At 38.6% G+C, this 12,388-nt stretch overlaps 1 protein-coding gene across 3 annotated transcripts in view; it reads left to right on the forward strand.

Annotated features, from left to right (window-relative positions):
- LOC124795984 (neurofibromin) overlaps nt 1–12,388 on the forward strand; it is a 489,110-nt gene that overhangs the window by 325,831 nt on the left and 150,891 nt on the right. For all 3 annotated transcript variants that reach the window (XM_047260068.1, XM_047260083.1, XM_047260076.1), the window contains 2 exons: nt 162–295; nt 4,702–4,842. In XM_047260068.1, the coding sequence (XP_047116024.1) occupies nt 162–295; nt 4,702–4,842 (275 nt within the window). The remainder of the gene's footprint in view (nt 1–161; nt 296–4,701; nt 4,843–12,388) is intronic.

Genomic DNA, 12,388 nt, shown 5'->3' on the forward strand with positions numbered 1-12,388 from the left:
GGGGGTATGCGGATACTTTTTGATCATATAATGTACATTTATGTATTCAGTAACTTTTTCAGTGCTTTCCAGCATTCCTCTGTTTTTATTGTCACTATACACACAATATTTATTGCTATTTTATGTTTAATATGCATGCTTATGCTTTCTTTCTTAAACAGGTAAAAGTATCACTGATCAAGATGTGAAACAGCTTCTCAGGATTTTAGTTAAAGCACTAGAAAGCTTCAATGATATAACGTTACTTGAAGCACTAGTTGTTTGTCTGACCAGACTCCAACCTCTTTTGAGATCTGTAAGTAAAGTTACTGATGAACAAAATAATAAATGCTTACAAACTTTCTTTTCAATTACATCCATATATATTACAACTGAACAGAGGCAAATGGCTGAAACTGTTGTTATGGTTTGATATTGAGAAATGTGAATCACTTTTCAAGCTTTTTAGGCATATTCGGTGTCAAATGCTTTTGGTGTTCTGATTACACTAACCAATGTTAATGTGCTACGTATCATTTCAGAAATATTAATTTCAAGAAATGAAGTGCATGGTAAAATCTGCAGTGACAGTTAATACTAAGTACATAAACATTCAGTTTCCTGTTAGGTTGTTGGCTCAATTTATTTTTTCTTTCTTTTTCTTATTTGCATATATGCTCTGCTAATGGCATTTAATCTTCTCTCCATACACAAAATTGTATTAATTATTTGTATCCTCTTTATTGCTCTAAAGATCTGTGTGATTTACATCCCTCTTCATCATGGCACTAGACCGTATTTTCTATGCCTTTACCCAATTTGCTGCGGACTTCGCTGTCCTTTAAATATTGTAGCCCTTTGAAGGTCTGTGCTTGTAGAAGAAAGTTGTTGTAAAAAATTTCCTTTATTCAATTCAATATCATTTATTTTCACTTTCGTCATAAATGTTTCAGCGCCCTGTCTGTTGCATTCATTGGGTTGCTATTTACTTCCTGTAAAATCATGAAGAAATAACCATTTTTGAAATATTTGTGAAACAAGGTATAAAACTAATTCCAAATGACATATTATGTTTGTCATTGTCACTGTAACAAACATTTTAGTGTTAAACTGTACAAAATTTCCATCTGCTTTAAATGTTTACAAATGTTAAGGCTACAAAACATTTTTAATCAAATCAGAATAAAACATTTGAAAGACAACATACTTAACAGTAACTACTATCTTGTTTTGATCAAAAAACAGAAAATCCACCACCAAATGAAAACAAAAGCTGGGATGTTAAAATTAAAAGGTCTGTCTTGTGAAGATCTGATCCAACTGAACCGATCGCTGACTGGAAATGGTTATGTTTGGTGCTTGGAGGCCATTTGGAGCCACTCGTGGGCTTCGTGTTCTGAAACAACGATGGAATTTTAATTGAGGACAGTGCATCATGTCACCGGGCCACAATTGTTTGTTGTTGGTCTGAAGAACATTCTAGATGATTTGAGTGAGTAATTTTGCCACCCAGATGCCCCTCCACGAATTCCCTCAAACAGTTACTGGACGTAATTGAGAGGTCAGTTCGTGCACAAAATCCTGCAGCAGCAACACTTTAATAAATATTGACGGCTATAGAGGCAGCATGGCTCAGCATTTCTGCAGGGGACTTCCAGTGACTTGTTGAGCCCATGCCACATCGATTTGCTCCACTATGCTGTACAAAAAAAGATCCGGCACAATATTAGGAGATATCCTTTGACTTTTGTCACCTCAGTGTAATTCATCATTGACTGACGGATAGAAGGAGGAGCCAGAAAACAGGGTTTAAGATGGTGCTTGCTGTTGTGTCTGCTTCAAAGAAATAAGACAGAGATGAAAGAACCATCACAGTATTATAAATTTGTTAAGGCTTTTGTGGCCACTTGTTGACAAACTGCCTGTTGGCTTCTGTCTCGGATTCTTCGGCTGACATTCGTCTGATGATTTTTCTGACGTTTCACCTGCACGAATGGCTGGCTTCGACCTCCATTGCTGGTCGTGAACTGGAGCCGAGCTCACTGCCGCAGACTATATGTACGTGGCATCCCAACGTCCAAGAGCTTCTCTGAGGTCATTTGTGGTGTGGTTCCCCTGTTGCTACCTGCAACAGTCATTCGCTGGAGCACCAGAAGCCAGGATCCATTTACCCTTAGGCTTTCTTCTTTCTTGTTGAAGCTATTCTTGTGTTTTTGTATTTCTACAGCTTCTCTGGACAAGTGGGTGTGATAGCTCTTCTCTACAGTCAGAACTTCTATGTCAGTGAATTGTACAATGGGAAGGGTCTCACACAGCACTTGGTCTGCCGCAGCCGATTCCTCCACCTGCCCGGAGTTTACATTCTGTGATCCTGGTATTGACTAATCATCCTGTCATTCCAACACAAACTTTTCTGCAGATGCATGATATGTGGTATATTCCCGTGTGGTATATTCCCATCATTGCAAGTGGGTCTCTTTTCTCCTTTGCTGAATGTCATATTTGCATGTTTCTGACACATCAAGCACATTGGTGTGGCCATTCCGAACTTTCCTTGTGAAAGAGCAGAGGAAATGCGCACTGAAACAGCCAGGATATTGAGCCAAGCAAAACAACCAGCTTGCAACCTGAAGAAAGGAGAGATGCAAGCTGTCATGAATCTTAACTCTGACAAGAGTGTATTGGTATTGCCTGCCACTAAGGGAAATGTGGCTGATGTAATGAAGACTGAAGACCGCAAGCAGAAGATCAGGGACCTATTAGAACTGACGATGTACTGGAAACTAAGCACAGATCCAATGCAGTGTATCACATGGAATATAAATTGACTAATCAAGGCATCTTCTCTGCCTGCAGACATACAGAAGAATGTGAGCAACAAAGAAGTCCTACCACCTCACCTGTATGGATTACCAGAGATCCATAAGAATAAAGTTCCACTAAGACTGATTGATAGCACTCCTGGCTCACCGATGTATAACCTGCCAAAACACTTAGCCCCTCTGCTCCAGCCGCACTTGGGGTAGACTGACACATTCATAAAGGACTCAGAACATTTAATTGAGAAGCTGAAGAAACTAAAACTTGCACCAAGCAACGTTCTGGTCAGCTTTGATGTTGTTTCATTGCTTATGAAAGTGGCACTCAGGGACTCTCTGGAGCACACTGATTCCATTTTGCTGCAAGACGTCACCGAGCTCTTCATGGGTGTTTCACCATGAGCTATTTCACGTGGAATGGAAACTTATACAGTCAGCTGGAAGGCATTGCTGTGGTTAGTCCTCTTAGTCCAGTTGTGGCCAACTTCTTCATGGAACATTTTGAAGCACAGGCACTGGACTTGACTCCTTGCAAACCTAAGGTGTGGTACAGATATATCGATGATACCTTCTTTGTTTGGATCCATGATGAGGAACAGCTCATTGACTTCTAAGCTACCAGAACAGTCTCAAAGCTAAAATAAAATTTACCTTGGAAGTAGAAAAGAACAAAAAACCTCCATTTCTAGATGTGCTGGTCACAAAGGATGGTGAAAATCTGGGACGCAACGTGTATCAAAAACTGACACACATGGACCGATACCTGCACAAACTGTCAAATCACCACCTGAGCCAGAAAAGAGGCATGATTAATACGCCCATAACATGAGCAAGACGAATATGTGAGCCACAGCACCTCAGATGCAAAATGCAACACCTGGAAACTGTTCTGAGGAGCAATGGCTACTCCACAAGTTATATTAGAAGTAAAACAGAGTCAAACACTCGGCAAAGTGACACATGAGAAAAAGAAATGTCAGTTATGGCCTACCTGCCATACATTCCCAGAGTGACAAACAGAATCAGCTGTATGCTTCGCAAACATGGAGTAAAGAGAATTCACAACTGACAGAAGATCAAAAAGTGTCTCAGATCAGCAAAGGAGAAAAGGGACCCACTCGAATTTCGGGAATATACAGCATGCGGAAAAGTTTATGTTTATGTTGGAATGACTGTATGATCAACCAACAACAGGGTCACAAAACATAAATGACATTGCAGGGTGGTGCATGTGGAGAAATCAGTCGTGGCAGAGCATGTGCTGTGTGAGAACGACCACATTGTAAATTTCGCCAACGCGGAAGTTCTGGCTGTAGAGTGGAGCTATCACACCCACTTGTTCAGGAAATACACAAACACGAGATTAGCTTCAACAAGAAAAAAGAAAGCCTCAAGGTAAGCAGATCTTGGCGTCCTGTGCTGCAGCGAACGACCATTGCAGATAGCAAGAGGAGAACTGTACCGGAAATGACCACGGAAAAGCCCTCGGACTTTGGTGCACCAGGTCCATACAGTCTGTGGCTGTGAGCTAAGTTCCAATTCACCACCAGCAATGGAGGGTGAAGCTTGACAATTCCAGCCACTTGTGCAGGTGAAATGTCAGAAAAATCATCAGATGAATGTCGGCTGAAGAACCTGAGACAGAAGCCAACAGGCAGTTTGTCATCACAGTATTGTTACAAAAGTTGCAAATTTTGGCATTTTAGCGCAGTTTGTGACAAAGTTTATTTTAAATGTAGGTTTTTACTACCTGTACGTTCCCCTTACTTAATGAATATAGAACTGAAAATGTTCATGCTCAGCTTTGAATTTACTCATTAATTGTCATATATGAACCTGATTTATTTTAAGAATTTTTGACTGCATGTCCTTCATATCATCTCAAGGCTTTTCTTGATTTCAGGAATCTCCAATACACAGAGCACTATTCTGGGTAGGCATATCTGTTCTTCAGTTGGATGAAGTCACTCTATATGCATCAGGGCTTGCCCTTCTTGAGCAGAATCTGCATACATTGGAATCACAGGGAATCTTTGATGAAAAGGTAAACTTTCTTAAAGAACAGTGGAACAATTTATTTACATTTTTGTAATCTTTTTTGATTACTTCCTTCCCCACTTTACCTATGATTCACTACATTCTTCATTGAAGTAAGAAACCGTGCTTCCTAACAGCAGAAAACACAGGGATGAAAATCATGTAAAATGTAGTCTTTATCTTGAAAGGTCCTTCATGTGGTAAAAGAGAGAGACCAAAGATAGATAAAGTGAAACAAAAGCCCTGGCCAAGGAAGACGCAGTACTATGGATCAAAGGAGGAGGAGTCTCCAGGAGAACACCAGCAGTAGATGACATAAGGATGGTTTGATAAGGCTGGTAAACAAGTAATGTGTGTTTTGTAAGCAACTCACCTTATTTCTTGAAATAGTCTCCTTTGAGGAATACGCACATGATCCGTGATCTTCCACATCTTTCATCACATCAGAAAAATAGATTCTGTCAAACTCTGCAAAATACTCATTGACTGCAACTATCTCTTTTTAATTTGATGACAATTTCTTCCCAGCAAGCCAAAGTTTCAAGTTATCGAACAGGAAGAAGTCATTGGGGCTACATCTGGTCAATAGTGTAGATGAGGAACCAATTCAGAACCCAGTTCATGCACTTTTGCCACTGTTATCATTTATGTGTGGGATGCTGCATTAGCATGGTAAAAGAGCACTTTTTTGTGTGCCAATATCGGTCTTTTTCAGCCAATACAAATTTCAAACAATCCAACACTGAAGCATGACAGGGTCCCATTATGGTTCTGCCTTTTTCCAAGTAATATGTGGGGATCATTCCTTGGGAATCCTACAAAACAGTGGCCGTTTTCTTATCAGCTTACAAAACGTTCATTGCCTTCTTTGGTGCACTTCCAACAGCCTTTGTCCATTGTTTTGGCTGCCATTTTGACTCTGGGCTGTAATGATGGATACAAGTTTCTTCAACCATCACAAAAGGTCACAAAAGTCTTGCAGATTGTGATAAAACATGTTGTGGTGGATGCACTTTTGGTCGACTGAGAGCAACCATGGCATCCATCGGGCACATAACTGAAGAATCAGTTCTTCATGCAGTATGTTATGCACTGTGCTCACTTGATGTGCCCACAGTCTCAGCAGTCTCACACATTTTTGTTCAGCAGTCTTGCATTATCATATCATGGATTTTGTCAACAGTTTCCTTTGTGGTGACCTCATTTGGACTCCTGGAGCGTACCTCATCTTTGGAGCTTGCTCCACCACATTTATATTAATTAATCCAAAAGTAAATGGTTTCCAGTGATGGTGCAGAGTCCACTTGAACTTCTTCCGGGTATGTTTTGATTTGTGCGGCAGTCCGACTCCTCAAATCAAAATGTTTAATAACAGTACAAAACTTGGTTTTCTCCATTTTCAATCGCAGTTGACCCACTGACCAATTCAGACAGCTGTTAACAATGAACTGTATGCTGCACATTGTGGAAATTTTTTATGTGAGCCTTGGAATAATCAAGCTTTCCAACTGTGAAGGCACATCAAAAATGTATTGAAAGTTTGCAAGACTTATCAAACCACCCTTGTGTATGGAACTGAGGAGTTAGAATGGCAGAGAGCGCATTCAACCAATCAAAGATAAAGAAAGGATAGACTAAATAGTAGAATTCAGAGACAAAAATGCACAGCAGGTATGGTACATCAAGAGAACCAACAAACCATAGAAGACAAACCAGAATGAAAACTAATGAAAAATATAAATTTGTTGTTCTGAATACTAAGTAGCATAACTTCAGCTCATTTATATGTAAATATAAACTATCAAAAGGAAAATTCACGTTGTCTCTGTGTAATATTAAAGTGATGTGTGGTTATTAAACAAAGGCTTGCATCTGAAGAGATCTGATTGTACAAAAATTTTACTTGAAAGTGGTTCTCTTCATCAGCAAGCTGCTTGTTGTTCTGTTGTGTGCTGCTTTATTATTAACATGTGATGGGATAGTGCGTTCAAATCATGTGAAATGTACTGAAGCTACATCAAAGCAACAGTCTTGAGGCACCCACGTAGTAGAAGAAAATCATGTAAGTACTGCGCACATTCTGATGAATTGGAAGTGTCCACAATCTTCAGCAGGACACTGTAACTTTTTGAAATTTTCTTTGGTGACAGGAAGTAGGGAGAATTTCCACAAAGAAATCAATATTAGGTTTACTAATAAACTTTTGGCAGTATTTAACAGGTAAAATGAACCTGTTGAAATTTCAGCATTGTAGGAAAAAGACACTGACATAAAGCTTTTGGCTGTGGCCACAACCAAGAGCTTTATCTTAGTGTCTTTTAATTGGCCTGTCTGCAATTTGACATGTCTTCTTCACGGTAAGTAGCAATCTGTCTTTTCCTATATTGTTGATAGTCCTGTTAGAATTTCCATGGACTCACTAAAATAATCATAGACACACAAACAAACACAAACATACACACAAAATTCAAGCTTTCGCAACCAACAGTTGCTTCATCAGGAAAGAGGGAAGGAGAGGGAAAGACGAAAGGATGTCGGTTTTAAGGGAGAGGGTAAGGTGTCATTCCAATCCCAGGAGCGGAAAGACTTACCTTAGGGGGAAAAAGGGACCCTCTTTCCTGACGAAGCAACCGTTGGTTGCGAAAGCTTGAATTTTGTGTGTATGTTTGTGTGTCTATCGACTTGCCAGCACTTTCGTTTGGTAAGTCACATCATCTGTGTTTTTAGATACATTTTTCCCACGTGGAATGTTTCCCGCTATTTATATATATAAAAACAAAGATGATGTGACTTACCAAATGAAAGTGCTGGCAGGTCGACAGAGACAGACAAACAAACGACACAAACATACACACAAAATTCAAGCTTTCGCAACTAACTGTTGCCTCATCAGGAAAGAGGGAAGGAGAGGGAAAGACGAAAGGATGTGGGTTTTAAGGGAGAGGGTAAGGAGTCATTCCAATCCCGGGAGCGGAAAGACTTACCTTAGGGGGAAAAAAGGATGGGAATACACTCGCACACACACACATATCATGTGTGGATGGATATGTGTGTGTGTGCGAGTGTATACCCGTCCTTTTTTTCCCCTAAGGTAAGTTTTTCCGCTCCCGGGATTGGAATGACTCCTTACCCTCTCCCTTAAAACCCACATCCTTTCGTCTTTCCCTCTCCTTCCCTCTTTCCTGATGAGGCAACAGTTAGTTGCGAAAGCTTGAATTTTGTGTGTATGTTTGTGTTCGTTTGTTTGTCTGTCGACCTGCCAGCACTTTCATTTGGTAAGTCACATCATCTTTGTTTTTAGATATATTTTTCCTACGTGGAATGTAAGATGAGGTGACTTACCGAACGAAGGCGCTGGCAGGTCGATAGACACACAAACAAACACAAACATACACACAAAATTCAAGCTTTCGCAACAAACTGTTGCCTCATCAGGAAAGAGGGAAGGAGAGGGAAAGACGAAAGGATGTGGGTTTTAAGGGAGAGGGTAAGGAGTCATTCCAATCCTGGGAGCGGAAAGACTTACCTTAGGGGGAAAAAAGGACAGGTGTACACTCGCACACACACACATATCCATCCGCACATACACAGTCAGAAGCAGACATTTGTAAACGCAAAGAGTTTGGGCATCTCTGCGTATCTATCAACCTGCCAGTGCTTTCGTTTGGCAAGTCACATCATCTTTGCTTTTAGATATATTTTTCCCACGTGGAATGTTTCCCTCTATTATATATGTATCGGGAAGTGGTAGCCAACAGATGTATGCTTGGATCCATCGTACCAGCATTGTTAAAAATGTGTATTTTAACCTTTCATTAAAAGTATTATAAAATGTTATTAGAAAAGGAACGTTTATTTGCACGGTTATAAATTCAAATCCTATCTGTTCATCATTTCACTTGTCGTTGAGATCCTGCATCAAGAGGTTCGGTGTAGACAAGAATAATTAATGCCATATCTGGAGGAGCATTTCTCATCGATATTGTCACACTCAAGGACTAAACACAATGGAATTAATGTGAAGGTAATGAAGGTAATGACTCACACTTGATAGGCACCTATTGAACTTAGTTTACTTATACTAAAAATATTGTCCTTCATGTGACAGGTTGACAATTTCAATGGTTGCTGTGAAGCAGCAGTATGTAATGCAAATTATGTTTATTGACCTTGAATGTAATGATATTAAACGTCTGTTGATATTGGTGTCAGTTAAAGTTCACTCAAGATTGTGCACAGATTCATAAAATACATTCAAAATGTTTTTCAACTATTTTTTTCCAATCAATTTTTCCAATTATTCAAACAATAATTAATCCATTTCCATTTCCACATGCCTATTCGAAGGTGACCATTGAAAGGATGGCGGCTAGTGAAATATGAACAGACCTTTCAGTTGTTGAGATAAAAAATTTTGAGATAAATGAAATGTATGTCAATTTATGCTATAAATGAAAATAGAATCTATTATTGTATGAATATTATATGAAGCAAGTGAGAGCGACGAGGTGAAATAAATTCCTTGGGCTACTGATATGGATACCAGTTGTCACCACATCGAAGATTTCACATAGGATCACACCACTGAACACAAACTTCACGAATTTGTGTAATGAAAGACACTATAAACACATGAAACTGGCACTCTGGCCTCATACTGGACATATGAGTGTGAACTGTGATAATAACGGACAGTGGGCTGCGTGCACATACTTCGCAAGCTAAACACTGTGCAGATGCTGACTGACAATAATGGGGCTATGCAGTTACAGCAAGCACTTTGTTAGGAGAGAAAACATATTTGTATGGGTTAAAAGAAGCTGACATGCCCATATAAATTGATAACCATTCAGGATAACTCCAGTGGCCATGGCTATGCCCATACTGGCTGGGATAATCAAACCACAAAAAGGGAAATAAGCTCAGCCACTGTGTACCTCCGTACGATAGTGCACAATGGGGGGCAATTGTATTGAACCATATTATTTTTCTTTCTTTTCCTTCCTTACATATAGTATGAAACAAAGTAAGAAATACGCTCTTCAGTTTATTAATTCATGTATCTTCACTCTTTTGTTTCGAGAAATGGTAGCGTATGGAGATACGCTTTGATCCTTTGTACCATCATTGTTAAAAATGTGTATTTTGTAATGCAAATTATGTTTATTGACCTTGAATGTAATGATATTAAAGGTCTGTTGACACTGGTATCAATTAAAGTTCACCCAAGATCGTGCACAGGTTCATAAATTACCTTCAGTTATTTTCAACTATTCATTCCAATCAATTTTTTCAATTTTTCAAACCACTATTAATCCATTTCCACATCACTACTCATTTGCTATAGCATTTGTAGTACTCCTTTCTCTGTTTGAAGTTTTACTGTCAAAGCCAAAAACTGAGAGTCACATTAAGTACATCAAAGAAATAATACAGAATTGTGAATGAAGCAGCATCAAGTATGGCATCCACTGAACTGAAGCACTCGCTCTGCCTCAGCTCTTGACTTGCATACATATTCTACCTGAGTCATTAAATGTTTTTAAAAAACTCTACTGTCAGATGACAAAAATTTATTTGAGAACACATGAGTCACCCTTTAAGATGTGATGTTCCTGTTGTTTTAAAATACATTATTTGTTCTAAAAATGATGTCAGCTTAGAAAAAGACCAAGTAGTTTGTTTACAGTGGGTTCCTGAAGAAACAATGTTATGAAAATATGGAAATTTCATGTAAGTCTTTGTTGGAATTTTTTTTCATATTTTGTAAGGACACAATAATAAACACCACAAATTTCTTTGTTCAATATAAAAGAGAGAGGGGGGGGGGGGGGGTCTGTTTACAGTAGGTTCACAGAATTTTGTTGTGGTTGTGCTTCCTTCAGCAATGAATTTCTTATAGGTCAACCGAAATTGACTGTCATTCCTAAAATCATTGATGCTGTGTGCAACATGATTTAGCAAGTGACCAATAGTGACATAGAGGTACCCTTAGACATATCAAAGACTGGAGTACATTCAATTCTGTATGAACATTTAGCACTGAAAATGTTTGTTTACTGGATGTTCCTGCACATTTTGAATGAATCTTAAAAAAATAAAATGCAAAGTCCATATACAACAACATAACAGGTGGTGGAACTTGGATAGAAAAATAAATACCTAAAAATAAGCAGCAAACAACTGTCTGAGTGTGTTGAGATGAACTGACACTGGCAAAAGTAGTTTTTCTTGTGTCACAACCGTTGCTCCAGAGGACTTTAGAATACTCAGTGGTATAAAACAGCTTCTTTGCCATAAGTCACTGATGAAATCAAAAAGAAAAATTAGAAAATATTGCATCATTCTTCATGTCAACAATGCCAGCTGTCACACAGCATGTCAAACAGCTGATCAAGAAAAACATTTAATTAATGATTCACTGTCCGTATTCACCTGATTCATTGTCTATCAACTTCTCTTTGTTCTGTTCTGTCACACAAGAAATGCATCTAAAGTGATTTTCATCACCCCACGAAGCTGTAAAATTCTCCCAAAACCATATTTTTACGTATCAGCGTCAGAGTGGAAAAGTGTTTCCAGGATTGATTTGAACACTTGAAACAGTGTGTAAGTTTTACAGATGAATACCTGAGAAACAATAAAATAGTTTACACAAAAAAAGTTTTATTTCCTTGTTTTTGTGACAACTTAAAAGGTAGCCTCCATACCAATTTGTTCAATCATCGTGATTTGTAATTCGCATCATGAGCAGTGACATGAGCTATACATTAACAACAGAGAAGCAACGCCTAGAAACTCAGTCTGTACACTGTATTAACAACAAATTATCACTGTGCTGCTTTATAATATTCGTTCTTACACCAGCTAAATGAAAGCTAGTCGGTTTGCATCATAGTAACTACTTCGGGGGGGAAAAAATCGCTTCTGCTTTCTGAGTCATATTATAAGTTGCTGTGTGTCTTCTATAGGTAATTCAGTATTTAGTTGATAGGAATGGTAATTTTTCAAAACATGACTGAGGCCTCTTTACAGTAAACTACTAAGCACACTGGACAAAAAACAAATCACCCCTGGAGGCATCATGCTAATAACTTGTAACTAGCCTTCATAATCACCTCAATTCACCAATGAGTCATTTGTGTTGTAAATTCTAGGACATCATGGAGGGTGGGGCAGAAATTAGAAATATTCTGCAAAACGATCTATGGAACTTGTAAAAATAGCTCAACACACAGTGTCAGTACTAGTAAAAAGAACAACGTACATAAAGATCTACAACCACCACTTACCGTGCTCCAAAAAGGGGTCCAGTATTCAAGAACGCACATTTTCAATAAATTGCGAGCAACCATTAAAAGTTTGGTTTTAGTCAATTAAACAGAGTTTGGTAGACTTTTTGGTTGGCAATTCTTATTCTATAGGTGAATATCTTAACGGGGACTGTTAATTAAGTAAAAATGTATGTTAGATTTCAGTCTTGGCAGCACTTGGTACAACAGTCAAGACTAGGTATTTTGTGAATCTTTACGGTAAATGATAACAGCCAAACA

The sequence above is a fragment of the Schistocerca piceifrons genome, chromosome 1 (genome assembly GCF_021461385.2).
Source record: "Schistocerca piceifrons isolate TAMUIC-IGC-003096 chromosome 1, iqSchPice1.1, whole genome shotgun sequence".
Classification (NCBI taxonomy): domain Eukaryota; kingdom Metazoa; phylum Arthropoda; class Insecta; order Orthoptera; family Acrididae; genus Schistocerca; species Schistocerca piceifrons.